The sequence below is a fragment of the Melanaphis sacchari genome, unplaced genomic scaffold (genome assembly GCF_002803265.2).
Source record: "Melanaphis sacchari strain LSU unplaced genomic scaffold, SCAv2.0 Contig36_pilon_pilon, whole genome shotgun sequence".
Lineage (NCBI taxonomy): Eukaryota > Metazoa > Arthropoda > Insecta > Hemiptera > Aphididae > Melanaphis > Melanaphis sacchari.
In genome coordinates, this window is record NW_020271232.1 from 3,535,875 (window position 1) to 3,554,593 (window position 18,719).

At 29.4% G+C, this 18,719-nt stretch overlaps 3 protein-coding genes across 5 annotated transcripts; 1 reads left to right on the forward strand and 2 right to left on the reverse strand.

The window, feature by feature from the left end:
• Positions 1-1,267: 1,267 nt before the first annotated feature.
• Positions 1,268-5,949, reverse strand: LOC112596946 (G patch domain-containing protein 2-like). 2 transcript variants are annotated; one of them, XM_025342836.1, is made up of 12 exons: positions 5,580-5,948; positions 5,107-5,226; positions 3,734-3,809; positions 3,589-3,665; positions 3,387-3,514; positions 3,147-3,275; positions 2,835-3,022; positions 2,583-2,767; positions 2,374-2,501; positions 2,191-2,307; positions 2,051-2,136; positions 1,268-1,460 (listed from the first exon to the last, which is right to left on the reverse strand). In XM_025342836.1, the coding sequence occupies exons 2-12, from the start codon at positions 5,107-5,109 to the stop codon at positions 1,351-1,353; spliced, it is 1,227 nt and encodes a 408-aa protein (XP_025198621.1). In that variant the 5' UTR covers positions 5,110-5,226; positions 5,580-5,948; the 3' UTR covers positions 1,268-1,350. The 2 variants fall into 2 exon arrangements, with proteins under 2 accessions (XP_025198621.1, XP_025198619.1); XM_025342834.1 differs by lacking the exon at positions 5,107-5,226 and having other exon boundaries at positions 5,580-5,949.
• Positions 5,950-7,441: 1,492 nt separating this feature from the next.
• LOC112597083 (probable 18S rRNA (guanine-N(7))-methyltransferase) lies at positions 7,442-9,112 on the reverse strand. The gene is made up of 6 exons (XM_025343011.1): positions 9,021-9,112; positions 8,776-8,813; positions 8,518-8,696; positions 8,038-8,231; positions 7,748-7,974; positions 7,442-7,679 (listed from the first exon to the last, which is right to left on the reverse strand). Exons 1-6 carry the CDS (start codon positions 9,054-9,056, stop codon positions 7,532-7,534), a joined length of 822 nt encoding a protein of 273 aa, XP_025198796.1. The 5' UTR covers positions 9,057-9,112; the 3' UTR covers positions 7,442-7,531.
• A 1,014-nt stretch (positions 9,113-10,126) lies between these two features.
• LOC112597082 (serine/threonine-protein kinase minibrain) lies at positions 10,127-18,234 on the forward strand. Of its 2 annotated transcripts, XM_025343010.1 has the most exons (11): positions 10,882-10,974; positions 11,184-11,397; positions 13,413-13,639; positions 14,153-14,383; positions 14,454-14,601; positions 14,666-14,952; positions 15,017-15,163; positions 15,233-15,493; positions 15,564-15,774; positions 15,985-16,064; positions 17,612-17,699. In XM_025343010.1, the coding sequence occupies exons 2-10, from the start codon at positions 11,313-11,315 to the stop codon at positions 16,017-16,019; spliced, it is 1,632 nt and encodes a 543-aa protein (XP_025198795.1). In that variant the 5' UTR covers positions 10,882-10,974; positions 11,184-11,312; the 3' UTR covers positions 16,020-16,064; positions 17,612-17,699. The 2 variants fall into 2 exon arrangements, with proteins under 2 accessions (XP_025198794.1, XP_025198795.1); XM_025343009.1 differs by lacking the exon at positions 15,985-16,064 and having other exon boundaries at positions 10,127-10,974; positions 17,612-18,234.
• Positions 18,235-18,719: the final 485 nt, after the last annotated feature.

Genomic DNA, 18,719 nt, shown 5'->3' on the forward strand with positions numbered 1-18,719 from the left:
TGAATATAATATATATTTATCTACATGAGGTCACAGTAATATCTATAATTATTTATAGTATATATTGTGAGAAAAGCAATTCATTTAAATAATAGGATATTCTCAAATAAATGGCATTTATTGAAAATTAACGATCTGTATATTAGGTATATATAAGTAAATTTGATGAGGTACAAATAAATACAATCAGCTGAGAATGACTTGAAGAAAGACTCGCAGTCAAGTCATCTTTTACAGTGATAAAAGCAATAAAATTAGATAAATATCTCGCTTAAAATATAATTTATAGATTGTTGATAAAACCACGTTTGATTTAATTTTTTATCAAATTACATTTAAATTTTAGGTCTAATTATGAAAATCAGACTAATTAATACAAAATTAGTCTAATCTTTTTTATTGAATTAGACTACTATTTTCCAATTATTCTAAGTAATGAAAACAATTAAATTTTATAATTGATTGTTTGCATATAATGTTGTGTTTGAAGTATTTACAATAATATTTAATTATGCAAAGCTAAAATTAAAAACAAATATAATATCGCTAAAATAAATTATTTTCTCAGTTATTAGTGTTGTTTCAAATTTTAAGTTTTAATTTACAATCAAATTTTAACACAAGAAAATAAAAACTGTAGATACACATTTTTTTTTTTTTTAAATAATTAGTCATTGTAATAACTTGTCTTTTATCTTTTAAATTAAGTCTAAAAATTAAAACAATTTTGTATATATAATTATTTAAAATGTATTTAATAGTGATTCAATGTTACAGCTTATAAACTAAGAAATTATGAATACATTGAGTTAAATAATAGTTCATGAATATGAGCATTTAAATTATATGATAAAATTTTATTGATAATAAATATAATGTATGGAATAGTAACATAAAAATAATACCTAAAAGTGTACATAAGGAAAGTGTTATTGATTAAAATGAAATATTACAACTATGTCAATATTTTAAAGAGTAGTGTATTTAAACATAGAAAGCTTTTTATTTTATAAGATAAAAAAAGTTCAACAGAATGTTTAGAATACTGAGAATTTAGAAAGTAATAGTATCAAGAGTATTTCGACCTCAGAGTTTAAATATAATAGATAAACTCTTCTTAAAAATAATGACTTGAAATTGATTGGTAAATTTAATAAGCCAGTATATAATCGTGACTGTTTTAATTAATAGCAATACTTAGGGTATTACTATTATCTAACATACATTTTTGGTTGACATGTCAACAAAAATAATAATATATATAAAATATATATAAATAGTAAAACAAGCATGTTAAAGCTGCATTTTTTAGTTTCAGCCTTACTAGTTGGCACAAATATATAATCATGTTCATTTGTTCTGATTTGATGTTTCTGTTTGAGATGATGTACAAGGCTTGTCTTCAAGAACTATAGGTATCCATGCTTGATTATGTAATGCTTGCAAGCCTAAACTTAATTCTGAAACAGTAATTTATTACTTAAGTTAAATTTTGATTAGGCAATAAATTAGTTTTGATATTAATGGATTATGACTTATATTGATTCATAAAAATATTATGTGACTGTACATTGTACACAGTGGTTAAAACTGTGTAAATGATTTTTTGTTTAAGGCATTGAAAAAAATTAACAAGTAAATAAGTAATTTTTAGTACAATGATAACATGAAACAAAATTAACCTTAAGAAAAGAACATTTTCATACATTTAATAACTATGTAAAGAAAAAAGATTTTTATTAATTACTATCATTATTAATACTATATTGTCCTTAATTCATTTTTATACAAAATATATAATGTAACCAAATCTTCTAAAAAAATATTGACAACAAATTTATACTACTAATCGAACACAATAAATATGGTATGATAACAATCAAGTTTAAGTCCAACTACAGAGTAGTTTAAAATGACTATATGTTATAAGTATATCATGTAAGGGGTGACCTATGTAAAGGAGATATAATATATTCCATTTAAGTCAAAAAGATAATATTGATAAGGCTGATATGAATACTAATAAGTACTATGATTATCTTTTTATTACCAGAAGATGCAGATTTCTTTCTTTTGTGATCTTTTGATGGATTCAGATGAGAAAATGGAGCTTCTAAATCTACTTGAATTGTATTGCTGAAAAATTAATTCAATATAATATATGTTAACTTATATGAAAAAAACACTAACTCAGTTTTGGTCAAAGTAACTCCTTTTTTTGGTGAGTCATTAAGTTGCATATGAAGAGAATACATTTCTGCTAAATGCGACAGTTGATCTTGTTCCTTTTTTGGCATTGGATGCAGTCTAAAATATAAATTACTTTTAGTTACAATTTAAAAAATATACATGAAATAAGCAGAAAATAATTACCTTAATTCAGACTGAGCTGGATCTCGTAAAAAACGAGATACTTTTTCATTAGCTGAAGTTATGACAGAGAAACTAGGTTTAACTGATCGAACTCTGCGTAAACCTCCACGAATTTCTCTATCACTCTTCTAAACAAATAATACATAAATATGTTTTTATTATTATTACTATGACAAAATATTACAACAAAAAAAAATTATTTTTAGTACCTTAAGAAAAGTATTTCTATGCCACACTGGCATACGTCCAGGTCCTCTTCCTTCAGTTAAAGCACTATTTTGTAAATTTACAGATAATAATTTCTGACAATCAATTTTCATTGGTTCAGCATCATCATCAGTTACTCCACCAGCTCCACATGCATTACCGACCCAATCACTCTGTTCATCATCCCCTAAACATTATATAATGGTTTTTTTATTATCATAATTATATATAACTCTCATTGAGATTGGTTTTACCTTCTCTTCCTTCATCATTAGTAAAAATACCAGCTTCACTTTCTGAGGAACTAATACTACTTGAGCTACTAGCAATGTCTATATCCATTGATTTTATATTTGAAGTACCCTGGTGACAACTACCAGCTATAATTTCTCGATTACTGCGTTTTCTTTTACCAATAGCCAAGATCAATGATCCACAGTTTCTAAATTGTTAAAGAATTACATGATAATTTAATGAATTTTGAATTTGAACAACAAGTTGTATTTATTTATTTGAACAAAGATAAACATTAAAAAAACTATAAAATGTATAACAATAGTACCTACCTTGGCATGCTAGCCGAGTGACGTGTAGTTCTTCTCTTCTCACTGCTACTACTTTGAGAACAACTACTTGTAATTTGTGAAGGAAACTTTACATCAGGATCTACTATCATTTTTTTAAATTTTCTTTTTCTTTAAAAAAAAAAAAAAAAATATATATATATAAAAGTTAATATTTTATAAATAAACAATGATGAGAAAATTAGATTAAACTAATATTTTAATTATTGGAATAAATTATACCTTCTAGTGAACGGTCTCCCAGGAGTAAAATTTTCATTAACAGAATCTGATTCCAAATGCATTAAATGTTTTGATAGTAAAGCAAATCGAATTGGTTGTTGAGCACCACTTATATCATCTGAATCACTCTATTTTTATAATAAATTACATTATTACTCTTAAAAATTATTAATGTTCATAAAATCTTTTAAAGTGTTCTTACGTGATAAATACTAGACACTCCTACATCTTTGGAATTACTACTAGAATCATCACTTTGAGCTTTATTATCAGGATATGCTAAAACATGAATAAAATAAGTTTAAAAATAATGAATAGGTTAGTTTCCAATATAATTTATAACATACCAACGCTACTGGCAGATCTTGTTCGCCGCCTGAATCCTATTGGTCGAATGAATTTATTTACTTTATCCATTCTGAACTAAAAAAAAATGATATTCATTAAATTAGATTAAAACATTTGATTATACAATAATAAGTAGACTAAGTCAACAAGCATAAGTTATACTTTTGTTAAGTATTTAAAAAAAAATTTTATTTTAATAGTTTTAACTTGATTATATAGGTAATTAGTAATTAATTACATGAACAATACAATAATATGATTATAAATTAAAAATCTAATGGATACAGATGATGTCGATTAATTTGTATTTTATTCAAAACAGATCAAATTGATGCCCTTTGTTGTCCTTCATTTTCCATCACAAATAGATAAGAAATATTTTAATGTGATCATAGACAAATATTGTTCTAACACCACTGACACATAAATTTTCTATAGTTGAATAAAAAGTGAGTTAAATATTAAATAAATATGTATTACTTTACATACTATTTATTGCTGTACTTATTTGTTTTTTGTACATAAATTAGATATTTAGACTATACAAATAGCCTAATTGTTTAAAGTTTTGATATTTTAATAGTTAAACATCAACTAAATAGGAAAAATTGAATCTGAATATGATATAACAATTAAATTAGATTCTTTAAACATGTTTACAACTAATAGAAATTATAAAAGTTTAAGGAACTATCCTAGTATAACTCAATTTAACAAAGGATAGCAATAAATTATAATATTTAAAAAAAGACAAACATACTTAGTAGAAAAACAATTATTAAAATATAAACAGAAGTTACTTTTTTTTAAATTACACAATATACCTACATTTTATTAATTATACTTTTTTCTTTAGTTTTACACTGAGCTTCTCTATCCATGACTTTTATTACCTACAAAGAAATTTATGCTAAACTACATTTATAGTTACTTGCAACATATTATTAAAATCTGCCATTAAGTATAAATAAATGTTATTTGGTAAATCTAAATAACAGAATCACTAAATTTGTACATTAAATATATTTTGTTTTAATTTAAAATTTTCAATTCTATTAAAATTAGAATTATTTATTATATTACACTGTAGGCTATTTAAAACTTTAAACAAAAAAAAAAGTTAATGATGAAATTGAGATTAAAAATTGTTTAGACTAGCTATCTATTAAAAGATGCAGCCCATTAAACAAACAATTTTAAGAGTTAGTTGATTAATGGTAATACAACTGAACACAATACAAACTAAAAAAAAAAATTTAAGCATCTAACACAATTTAGTTCTAATGTTATGAAGTAGTATAAGATTAAAACTACAAAATAAAATCTGAAATTATGATACTTTGTATTCTTATTCATATTGTATTATAATTACCATTGAAAATTAAATTAACTACAATTTATGGACAAGGTAACACAACATGGATTCTTCTTTAGTCCTACACATTATTAGACTCGAAACACATAGACCGCAGACGTGAAGTTACACACACAGCTGCAACAATTTGATTCTGTTTTCAGACAATTAGAATCTAACAAGTGAGTGATTTCAGTAGAACGCCTATGGTAAACGAATGAACTACTTTGAACTGATTGTCTAAACAATTGCTAAATGGATACTATTTCTAAATCGGCGATCGATTTTTTCAAATCAAAAATTTAAAAATGTTCGCACGAATAGGGTATGAGGGAATCGCAAGAAGTGATTACGACATTAACCGTCAGATCATATTAAACCAATTTACAATACATCGATACATCATATACAATTTACTTATTACAAAACATTCGCAAGGACATAGTGCAAGATCATTTAAAACGCGTGGTAATATTCGGTTCGGTATTTACCTTTCGGGCGTGCAGACGCGCGACGGCACAACTCAAAGTGCCCGGCACTGGTCGCATAAGTAACTCTTCGTTTACCGCACCATTTGTTCTATACGAAATATTTATTTTAACGGATCACAAAAATTGAGATAACCGAACGTGTTGTCGACGTTGTCGTACTGTCGTCAACTGAGCGCTATGAGCGCGGAGTGCTATTGAGACTACTCAATCAATACGGTAAACGATTCGTTTACAGACGAATCGGTGGCAAGACTTTCACCGTTCACTAGCTGTCGTTCTTTTGTGCAGCGACAATTTTCCTTCCTTTTCTACGCTCAATCGCTACACAAAGGACTTATCACACGACCGAACTAACTAACGACAAAGCAATCACTAATTACTACTGCGTGTGCGCACGACTGCACGAGTCGTGGTATTGTGGTAATAACTACAACTATGGTTAGTAAAAATTATCATACCCGAAATGGTTCTTGGCTACACCATAATAATAAAACTGTTTATAAATATCACAAATTCACAAACACAAACTACTTGCATTTTGCATTTTGCAAGTTGTAACCGAAATACGTCAAATATCAAATATAAAGTACTGGTTACACGTTTACAAAAGTCACGACTCATGTCTCAGTGTCTCTCACGTCACTTCGCATTAGTATACTATATAGTGTCTAGTATGGTTAATTAGTAATTACTTAAGTTTACTGTTTAGCCATGTGCGGTAGTAGTGTAGTAAAGTATTGCATTCTGCATTTCTGAGTTCTGAGTTTTGGGCGTACGAAGATGGCGCTTAATTCAGTATTCGCCACTCGGTATTTCACGTGACAAAATAGGTTTATTTAGTGCCTATTTTGTTAATTTGTATGGTATTTTAGTAATAAAAAATTAATACTTAGTACACCACATTGCACATGCCAAGTTTGATGACCTATGTAGGCTTAAAATCCTTAATTAATGCTACAGGTCTATTAATTACAGACAACATAAAAGTTTGAAATAATGTAATATCAATATTCTTTATCATAAAGAATAAGACATAAATTGTTTTAAGTTTTGCAGTCTGTATCACAAATTAATTGAAGACTATAAAACTTTTAAATTAATCACTTGTTCAGACAATAGACATTGTTATTTGTTTTAAATTGCATGTCATTTTCTCTCTAAAGTCAAAATATGAATTGGTGCATATTGTATATTATTTGGATCCCATTTTTTAAGTTCTAACAATGATTAAGATAGGCATTTGAAATAATATCATCGAGACCAATGAATTGAGAAAGTGGTTCTCATTCTTTGTCTCCTTAAAGTCAATGTGTAGTAGAGTTAAGTACAAAAAGACTAAAGAACTGTATACCAGGTTCAATTAGTAATGATAAAACCTATTGCACAGTCTGATGAATGAGGAAATTCAACATAGAAATAGAATAATGAACATTTAAGAGAACTACATTTTAAATATGTATGAAAAATAAATGTTAGATAATAAATCCTTTACATACATAATTACAATAAATGACAATTGATAGTATCTAAGTACAGCCTCAGAAAAGTTTGTGGTATTACAGCAGGAAATGTTTTATAAAATTACAAACTATATTAGAAATGTCAAATTTTCAAATGTTAAAAGTATGTATGCTAATGATAGGTTTGTTCCTGTGTACACAAACTTTAATTTTCATTAATTCGCCAATCTTAAAATTTAAAAATGGAAAAAGTTACACAATAAAATTCAAAAATTTGTTTCAACAACCCAATAGTTTAATATCATGCATAAAGAAAAGATTGGTATTGATTTTATATTAAAATTGACTTAATATACATGGCAGAAACAAGATATGATGGTATAATCAAGAATTAAGAAAATCTAATAAGATAATACTATGGAAGTTTTATTCTTAAATAAATAACAAGAGTATATTGAAATTTACAACATTTAAATTAGAGTATAATTAAAATTAAAATCGTCCACTCCTTGATCGTCCTGTGTACTTGGTATCTTCTCTAGTAGTTCTTCCTTGACGTCTTCTCCTTTCTTTTTTTTCTAAAATCCATTCTCTACTTTTTTTGACTAATTTTGATGCACGCCCTTTTGTCATTTTTTCTCTGTGAATCATTAATTAAATGAATAAATCAACTATTTTATCACTTACAAGTATGTATACCACTGTTACCTTTTTGATGTATAATTAATTTGTGAATTTTCTGTACCAAGTGCTGCAGGCATAGGCATAGCACCACCAGTCATCAAAACAAGAAAGTATTTCTTTGCTTTAGTACTATCAGGAAAGTCAACCAACAAACCTCCAAAAAATCCAGCTTTTCTCGCTTGTGATACAACCAAATCTGTTTGATGTACATTTTCTGGATAAAATTGAAAGACTGCTCTAGCGTTGCGTCCCTAAAATCAAACCAATCTGTAGTTAAATATAATTAAAAATTATAATGTGAATGTAACACTTACCAAGCAAGCTAATAATGATGAAAACAAAGTATATAACCTTTTAGCAGGTTTATGTGATGATTTATCTGCATTACATAACCATTGTAATGTGCTTACACTGTATGCACCATCAAATGTACCAGGTTGAAATGGAACGCCATCACCAATGTCTCCTAACAATAAATCACCTTCGACTTCTCTTTCTTTTGCTACTCCTAATAAAAAAATGTATTTTAAATGTATAATTCAATACATTGTGCCTTTGTATTTCGGTAAAACAAAAAATATTTACATTCAATATTTTATATGAGCAACTAAATTTTTTTTTATAAATAATTACATAAAGAATAACATAATATATGTATAAATAACCAAGTTCATAAAATTCATATGAGTTATTAATTACACATATTGAATGTAAAAATTGCTAAATACATTATTGTATATTGTCACTAATAATTTCAAATTGTAAAATTTACGAAAATAGTTAATTTAACATACTCAACATGGAGTCTGAAATGTCCATTCCAAACCAAACATGACCAGAATCTTCAGCAACACTGCCACTTAGACCAGAACCACAACCTAAATCTAATAGCAAACATGGTTCGTCTTCGGGCAACATCAACAATTCCATACACCTTTCAGCCATTTCTAATTGAATATTAATCATTCGAGAACTAAAAATAAAGATATAAATAGAATTGTTCAGCAAAAGCTTAAAGTACTCAATTACTTCAAAGACTTAAGGTTACTTACTTTTGGGTATACTTTCGAGCTTCATCATCATTATAAAACTGCAGAAAAAAATTGAATATTTATTAACATATTAGTATTTATTAAGAATGTCTTTCCATTCTTTATGTAATAGGCACATACATAGTGTAGTACACATAATGAAAGATGTAAAATTATCAATAATATCAAAGCATTAATATGCAGTAGCCTATGATATAGTTAGAAATAAAAAAATAACTTAAAATGATTAGGTATACAAAACTCACGATTTCTGGTGGAGCTAAATGTTCTGGACGAGACATCTTGTTAGTTGTTGTTGATACGAAATCAAAATAATTTTAGTTATTGACTTAACGTTAAATTCGTAAGCACATTGTTTTTAAGAATTACCGCACTACCGCGAAATGCAAATCGAAAATTGTGTTATCATGAAATGTCGTTATCTACCACGATGAGCTTATCACCGATTCGGTCGTGTATCGTTCATTGGTCGTAGCATGAAAATAAAAAATTAATTACCTGTAGAGGTTTATGGGTTTATATGTGGAGCATACCGCTGCAGAGCGGTGAAAATTAACAGACAACCGGTCGCGGAACCTTCGACCGTTAGATAGCAGCACTAAGTACGCAAGCTTGTTGCATAACATTTACTCAACCGCGCATCGAAGTATCGAACGGCGTACTTCATTGGTGCGGTCGAGCGGTCCGACGGCACGATCGACCAACAGCAGTTGCCGTTTCACTGACTGGCGCCGCGATGGAACGAATTCCTCTTGACAGTTGACGGCGAGACGCATAGAAAATTAGAAAAAGAGTAATCGGTACGAAAGAAAGCCGTTTTTGATGATATAAAGTCTCCCCAGGTCCCAACAGCGTTGAATTGGACAAATAGTCTAAAAAAGGCTAATATCGTGGCATCCGCCAGTTTGCGAGGACGTAAATCACGATATTTGAATTTCGAGTTGGTTGCTAATATTCATGACGAAAACGCCTAATATTTATATTTGTGCCGACTTCTTAACTTCCAAGTCGGCGACTATGGTAGCGTTCAAAAAACGCGAACTTTGTCGGTGGTAGTGTGGTACAGGCGGTACAGTAGTAGATCATTGGTACGAGACCGTAAGTACCAGGAGCACACGAGTATATACGACGCAACCGCCGCCGCCGTCGTCGCCTCCACCGTCACCCGCACGTCCACAGTGCACACTCCACGACAGACCGCCCCGACGGGCGATGACTATAATATAGACTGCAATTTATATGCGCGACAACCGAGTCTGTGCGTGCGTGCGTGCGTGCTTTTCGTGTGTTACTGTGTTAGCACACGGCAGTCAGCGATAACGCGTCGTAAACCATTTGTTATTATTTATTTATTATTATTATTATTATTATTACTATTATTGTATTAAACGATTGGAAATTAAAATAAAAAATCGTATCGCGACTCGCGGTCATCCGATTCAACGTAAATACACGGAAATCGTATAAACGTTTTTTTTTTTTTTTATTTTGCTACTTTTCTGTTTTCCGTTTTACGGTTTCTCATCATCGTCGTCGTCGTCGTCGTCATCATCGTCGCTGTTGTAGAGTAACAATATCATAACAGAAAACAAACAACGATATCGCTGGCCAGCGTGAAACATGTACGTCCACTCGTCGCTTTGAAGGATTATGCCGAGTCGTCGTCGCGTGCCGCGTCTCCGCAACTACCACTGGCGTAGTGCTGCTGCAAATTCGGTTACGATTGTCGTCGGCCGTCAACGTTCGTCCGCGCGGTGGTGATCGGTTCGCGGTCGTCGTCGTCGGCGGCGCTGCTCCTTGTGCGCGCGTGCTGTTAACCACATTACAATCGTCGCCGATACAACGACGATAACAGTAGGACACTCCGACCGGTAACGATCACAGAGTGTCGACTTCGACTGGTACCTGTGTGTATCTCGTCTCGTACGTGTGTGTACGCCGTAAGACGCACGCCGTCGTCGTTGTCGTTACGTGACGATGTCGCGTTATCGCCGGGCGACGTACGATACCGCCTAAAAAGGGCATATGCCCGCCGCCGCCGTCGTCGTCGTAACGGCGCGCTTCACGTCGGTCAGCAGCCGTGCTTAGTAGTGGTGGTCGTCGTCGTCGTCATTCACAGCAGCGGCCGCGACCACGGCCACGGGCGTTCGTGAGCCTTCTCCGGCCAGCACACTTCGGTGACCGGCACACTCGGACTATGTAAGTGTGGCGCGCCAGCACGCCGTACTGTTGTTGGCGCGAGCTTTGACCCCTCCTGTCCGTCGCGACACGGGTGTTCTTCGGACACTCGCGCGCGTCTGCCGGTCGGTTATTGGGTCGCGGAAAGTCTTGTGTCATCGCATCCGGCTGTGGACGCCGTCCACGGGTCAAGTTCGGTCATTTATTTACTAAGCTTTTTGTCTGTCCAGAGTCTAGCCGATCGTCGACAGCCCCCCCCCTGACCATATTCTCGACACCAATTGCCATTGTGACACTATGCGTTTGCATGGATGGTGTTCTTGAAAACCGGCAACGCGTTGCCGGCTACCGATTGAGACATGGACGGCAGCAACGGAGCCAAGCAAGCGGACAGTTGGCATAAGCACGAGCCGTTCATGATGGTCGAAAAACAGAAAAACAAGAGTGAGTGTACCTAACGCGCTATTAACATTTTAATAACATTTTGTTCGCCGACAGTTTGAGATTTCTCTCGGAACTGACCGACATTGGTTTCGAACTAATAACGGTCAGTGCTTAGACATGGCCCCCACAACCTTTGTCATGTCACTGTGTCTCTTTACCTGAATCGGTGTGTTCTGAAACAATTTTTTTACCAGATGTTGGAAGCGTCCTTGAATGATTGCCTACATTTGAACACAATGAATCCTCTACACAAAACCATATGTTTAGACAACTGTTTTGATAATCAAATTGAATTTCTATTGTTTAAAACGAATGCCGTTTATCTTTCATAATTCAATTTGTGTACAGCCATTTCGAGAGATATATGTACGAGAAATTAATCATCAATTATCCAACCGCTGTAATAACTATAGATTACATTTTAAACATTCACTTTAACAACTGTGTGATGTAATAATTAATTTTCTGTTTTCATTGACATTCACCTCGTGCTCGATGCTCAATATTTTTTCCACTTAGTGCTTAAATGTTTTTCCTGTTTGGAACTAGTAGGTACTTGTATATGATGAAAACTTTCTTTAAATTCCTGTTTACCGAAAAGTGAGTTAATTCGTATATAACCTATATATAAATTAGACCAGTTCATTAATATTTACTGTCATAAAATATTAATGTGGTCTGTAAGTGAGGAACTTTATGTTCTTAAGTGTAAAGTTTATTTTATAGTAAATCAAAGACAGTTCAAATAACTATTGAATGATCTGAAAAATAATTCAGAATAATGTGTATTGATAATATTTGTATTGAAAAAAAAAAAAAAAAATGTGAATAGTTGTTACTTATGGTTTTAAACTGTCTTTATAATAATTATATAGGGTTAATAGTTTGATCCAGACAATCTTGTATAATTTATTTTATTTTTAATTGTGCATTAGATATGCTTCCGATGTACAAAACAACTGTCCCTATCAGTAGGAACTAAATACATTTAAAATTAAATACTTGTTTGAAAAAATTAACTATAATAATATAAGAGAGCTATTGAGTTAGTTGAATGTTGAATTGGTAATTTATATTTTCATTTTTAAATTGTCAATTGGTATTTGATTTAAACTTAGTCTTTTGTATATATAAGGGTTTTGATTTGCTTCTATTAGTTCTATTCAGTGTTGCTGATAATTAGAAATTTATAGTAACTAAGTTTAACATATCATTTAAGTTATATACTTTTAGATTATCAATCAATGTCAATTAATTATTTAAAATGGGTTTTCTTACTTGCATATTTTAATCAATTCACTGGCAGGCATATCGTTGGGGATTAGATGACATATACTAAAAATAGATTTGCTGTACTGTCGAAACTATTTATAGAGTTTAGTTAATCAGTCTACACGTTTTGAATTCCAAATTCTACTTGGAGAAGATTGTTCTATGTATATATATATATATGTTATTGATTTAAAAAATTTGTTTAATTTTTTAACAATTTAAAATTTAGGTAAGTACTTGATTACTATAAACTTGAATCAATAATCATTCCAATAAGTAGGATTTGGAATTTTTTTGACTGCAAGAACAATTAGATAATAATTATTTTAATTATTTATTGTACATCAGATACATACTGTATGTAGTTAATTAAAAATAAACCAATAATTTAATAGTCAGGTTAATCTTAGTGTTGTGGCCTTGCTCAGTACATTATTTTTCCTCCCATTATTTAAAGAATTGTTTAATGATCAACATTAAGGATACTAGTTTTAGAACAATATCAAATAAATGTTAGTGAATGGTATTAAATAACAATAGTATAAAATAAGTATTACTCAAAGATAACTATTAATCTCTTAGAATAATGTTAATTAAATTGGATACTTTTACTCTTAACATTGAAAGTTCATAGAATATATTAATAAGAATTTGGTATTGATTTTAGACAAATTTAAATAATTATTCAAGTGTACTACCTTTATGCTTGCAATATTCTCATATTTTATTATTAATTTATCTAGACCATGGACAAGGATCTCAAGACAGTAACTTTGGTTTTGGCAGTGGTCCCTTATATGGAAGACTTGTTGCTGAAGACCAATTACCAATGGTTGGTGGTGTTGCTCCAGTGCACGCTGATATTCATGCGATGCAAGCAAGAATACCACCTCATTTTAGAGATCCATCATCAGCTCCGCTGAGAAAGCTTTCAGTGGATTTAATCAAAACTTATAAGTTTATTAATGAGGTACAATTTGATCCATTATTTCATCTAACATTATTATTTGTTGATTTTTAGCATTGAGCTATCTACAAATTACAATATTCACTATGTCCAATGTTCGCATTAGTAGTAATATTTATATTCATTTTTCATTTTGTTGAACTACGTTAAAATAGAAGTTGTTTTAAAAATGATGTTTATACATTTTTGATTTTTTTCATTCTTATACTATTTATCAAGCGCAAATATATTTATATGGCTTATATTATATCTTAAATTTTAAAATGTCAAAGGTCAGTTATTTAATCATAGTAACCAAGTTCTAAATACTTAGATAACACCATAAATAATGATTGCCTTGTATTAAATTCCATTATCAGAATCATTTTTATAACTACTGCTTAATGTGTTTTTTATCTTTATTTTAGTGGAATACAATAAAACCTAAATGTTTAAGCAATTATTTAATTTTGTATGTTTTAACTTATATTTATTAACTTTGTTTACTTAATTTATTATTTTTTTATATTAATTTAGGTCTACTATGCTAAGAAAAAGAAAAGAGCTGGTGGCGGAGCAGTTGGGTTGAGTAGTCAACCTCAAAACAATGGGGCCCCCGTTGAAGGTCCTGTAGCCAATAAAAAAGAAAGAAGAGTATATAATGATGGTCACGATGATGACAATCATGATTATATAATTAGAAGTGGTGAAAAGTTTTTAGATCGCTATGAAATCATATCCTTACTAGGCAAAGGATCATTTGGACAAGTAAGTTACATTATTTATCAAACGTTAATTATCAGCTAAAGGAAAAAATTATTTTTTATTATTTATTTAGGTTGTTAAAGCTCGTGACGAGGAAGAAGATTGTTATGTAGCGATTAAAATAATAAAGAACAAAAAACCATTCCTAAATCAAGCTCAAATTGAAGTAAGACTATTAGAAATGATGAATAGAGCTGATGTTGACAACAAATATTATATTGGTATGTGAAAAATATAAGAATTTGTAGTTTGGTAAATTTAATAAACAATAATAATTATTTACAGTTAAACTCAAGCGTCATTTTATGTGGCGTAATCATCTGTGCCTGGTATTTGAGTTATTATCATATAACTTGTATGATTTGATTAGGAACACTAATTTTAAAGGTGTTTCTTTAAATCTTACACGCAAATTTGCTGCTCAACTATGCACGGCTCTTTTGTTCCTGTCCACGCCAGACCTGTCCATCATACATTGTGATCTAAAACCAGAAAACATATTGTTGTGCAATCCTAAAAGATCAGCTATTAAAATAGTAGATTTTGGATCATCTTGTCAACTTGGCCAAAGAGTAAGTTACCAAAATTACATTTTCCCTTAAAAATTGTAATGTTCAACTAACTTATTTATTATAGATATATCAATATATTCAATCTCGATTTTATCGTTCACCAGAAGTTTTACTTGGTATACCATATGATCTGGCTATTGACATGTGGAGTTTAGGATGCATATTAGTAGAAATGCATACAGGTGAACCGTTATTTAGCGGAACGAATGAAGTATGTTTTATTAAAAATCTAAATAGTGTTAAATAATAAAATGTTAACTAATTTAATTTTAATTTTTAGGTAGATCAGATGAATAAAATTATCGAAGTTCTTGGCATGCCACCTAAACATATACTTGATCAGGCACAGAAAGCTCACAAATATTTTGATAAAATGCCTGGTGTCGATTCGTACACTTTAAAAAAACCTAAAGATGCCAAAAAGTATAGAAATCCAGGTGGTCGACGATTACATGATATATTAGGTGTCGAAACAGGAGGTCCATACGCTAGGCGTTTAGGTGAACCAGGACATTCAGTGTCTGACTATCTTAAATTTAAAGTAAGTATTTCTAATAGTTCAATAATAAAACTAGTGTTTGACACATTGTAAAATTTATAAAATTATCTAGGATCTTATTGTACGAATGCTGGATTATGATCCAAAAACTCGAATTACACCATATTATGCTTTACAACACAACTTCTTCAAGCGAACTTCTGAAGAGGGCACTAATACAGCTAGTGGTATCGCTCAAGCTGGACTACATAGCTTAGGTGCTAGTCCACCATTTAATAGTTTACCTAGTAGTAATCCAGGAGATACTAATGTGCAATCATCTGGTAAGAATACCATTAATTAATATTTAATTCATGTTAAGGATATGTTTATATTGTGTATGTGTTTTTTTTTTTAATTATTATTAAATTTGAATATTAATTACAAAACAAAATTATAGACATTGTTACTGATATTTTTAAGATTAATATTTTAATATTTATTTATGTACTATTGTTATTATTATTTTTTTTTTTTTTTTGCTTACCTTGAAGGAAACACTTTCCCTACACATTTTTACGCTCGATGACTATTGCTAAACTTTGGGTCAACGTATTAGATTTCAAAAAAAAGTGTAAGTCTAATCTTAATAATGTGACGTGTATTTGTGTAAATAATATTATTTAATTTTGAGTAATAACATTAATTATTAAACTGTATATTAGATAAATGTATATACACACACATGCCATTAAACTTTAATATTTGACAATATGAATCATAATTTGATAGAAAAATCATACTTCTTTTAAGCACAATATCATCTTATTATAACTTTTTTTTTAAGTAGATATGAGATTATAAACATATTTTTTGTAGTTTAAATTTGTACATTATTTGTTTGTATATAGTGTATAATAGTATTAAACTTAATAGTTATTTTAGAGAAGAAAAACAGTTATATCTTGTACTAAAAACATATACAATTGGTATAAAGTTAATATTTTACTATTTAGGTAGATGTATTTTAACTAATGTTTTGATGATGAAGTTTTTAGATCATGGAAATTTAAATCTAATGTACATAATGCAATTTTGTAAATCGTTTTTGTAAAAATATATAGTTAAAATTTTGTCCTTATTTCAAATAACATAGTACTTATTTTACTTTAAAGGTACTTTAAAGAAAAATTGCATTCAAGTAAATATTATTTTATTAAATAATTAATTAAAATATTTTTTTGAAGCATTTTAAATACTTAAATTAAATTGTACCCATTGCCCAAATAATGGTCGAATAATAAAAAAATTAAGAATATGAAGTTGTTCAATTTTTAAAAATTTTACTTAGTTACAATTTACTTGATGAAAACAAATTACTTACATATACTTTTATACTCAATTTTGGCCATATTTAAATATGGTTAAATTAGTTTAACAAAGATTTTATGTTATACTTTTGTTAAAATTAATTACGTATTTTAATAATTAATATAAAACTATGAGACATAAATAAAGATTTCATGATAATATGTGTATTTAATTAAATTGTTGGTAATATTATGATGTATAATATATAAACTTAGTGTGAACTTTAAAGAAAAATGCTATTAATTTATCAAGAATTAAGAAATTTATTTTTTTTCAGTTCAGTAATTCATTTTATTTTACTACACAACTAAATTAATTTGGTATTATTTATTTAGCTATTAGTTTTTTCTTTAATTTGTAAACGTAAGAGTATTGTTTATAAAATTATTAGTTTAACTATTTTGATTATGAAGTATTTATATTATTTACATTGAAAATTTTATGAAATGTAAACATATAATATTTCTTAAATAGGTTTTAAATTATTTTCTTGATAAACATAATCTGAAGATATTTTTTTTATTCGTTTGTTAACATTCAAGACTGATCAAAGTGTTAACTAAAGTTTAATTAAAACTTATTTTGTTTTTATGTTTTGAAATTAAAAACAAAATGGCTCTTAGTTATTTCTATTTATTATTTATATTTTTAGATTTAATACGTACATCGTATTTGCACTGATTTATCTTAGTAGTATTGCTTGTTTGATGTTAAAGAATTTTTGTTAAGTTTTTATTTCCTTTAAATTATTTTGTTTAGTAATTATTAATAATACGTTAATGCTTAATCTAATTAGTTTATTTTTTTTAGCAATAAGATTGCGATCAGACCAGTGCCGAGGTAGAACTACAATGGATTGTGATCCTCCACCGATCGCTTCAATGTACCACGGTTATCAAACGGCACCAATGGCTAGACACAATCTGCCTCATCATGCTACAGTTTACCCAATGAACCCAGCATCCGCTGTCGGTGCATTGGTTCACTGTCGACCCACCTCTTTGCCGTTCCTACATCCACAACATCACCCATATCAACCAATACAATCACAACCTCCACGCTCATTGCATTCATTGCATAATCACCCACCACCACCACCAGTACAACAACCTGTTGCACGGGTGCCAACTTCCCATTCCAATCGAACGAAACAAGAACAAGATGACATGATTGGGGTATGTATAGGTCAAAGTCCTGTGGCAATAAACATAACATGATCAAATGGTATAAAATGTTAAAGAGATGATTTATACTTGTTTTCAATGTAAAAATCGAATAACTGTGATTAATTCAAAGGGAAAGAATATAATTCTTAAATTCAATTCAGGTGATAGTAGATATCTGTGCTGAATAGTGTCAGAAATTCAATGATATTGTTTCCGTTGACATTGTTTTTATTTTGTTTTTTTTTTCTAAACAAAATCTTTGTAGAATTTAACTATAACTTTATTTTGACAGATTTATTAGATTAAATTAAAACAAAATAAAGTGACAAATATTTTTTATCTGATACAATAATGTATAATTAGTTAATTACGTATTTTTATAAATTTATCTATCGCCATTTTTATCTTTGTGTAAACGCGGATAACCATCAAATCTACCTCAAATCATTTCGTAATTCTTTTACAGACAAATCAGTTTTAAAATTGTGTCAAAATGTTTACTTACAATTGAACAAAACCCTTTTTTAATGTGATACAGTACCAAAAATTCATGTATAGTATTTGTATAATGAATTAGCTAAAAAAAAAAAACAAATAGCATTTATGTATTTTTTTTTTTTTTTTAATTAATTTATTGTATTAATTAAATTATTGAAATTAATGTTTATTATTTTGTTACATTCTTTTGATATTGAACAAAATCAAATTCAAGTTTAAAATAATCACACAATATATTATACAATGCACAATAC

Coding starts and splice junctions, on each gene's coding strand:
- LOC112596946 (XM_025342834.1), bottom strand. CDS start 5,636: ATGCGACCAGTGCCGGGCACTTTGAGTTGTGCCGTCGCGCGTCTGCAC. Junction 2,768..2,834: donor TAATGATGAAGGAAGAGAAG/GTAAAACCAATC, acceptor TATAATGTTTAG/GGGATGATGAACAGAGTGAT. Junction 1,461..2,050: donor AAAGAAATCTGCATCTTCTG/GTAATAAAAAGA, acceptor TTACTGTTTCAG/AATTAAGTTTAGGCTTGCAA.
- LOC112597083 (XM_025343011.1), bottom strand. CDS start 9,056: ATGTCTCGTCCAGAACATTTAGCTCCACCAGAAATC. Junction 8,814..9,020: donor ATTTAGCTCCACCAGAAATC/GTGAGTTTTGTA, acceptor TTTTTTCTGCAG/TTTTATAATGATGATGAAGC. Junction 7,680..7,747: donor ATTAATTATACATCAAAAAG/GTAACAGTGGTA, acceptor AATGATTCACAG/AGAAAAAATGACAAAAGGGC.
- LOC112597082 (XM_025343009.1), top strand. CDS start 11,313: ATGGACGGCAGCAACGGAGCCAAGCAAGCGGACAGTTGGCATAAGCAC. Junction 14,384..14,453: donor GCAAAGGATCATTTGGACAA/GTAAGTTACATT, acceptor TTATTTATTTAG/GTTGTTAAAGCTCGTGACGA. Junction 14,602..14,665: donor TGACAACAAATATTATATTG/GTATGTGAAAAA, acceptor AATTATTTACAG/TTAAACTCAAGCGTCATTTT.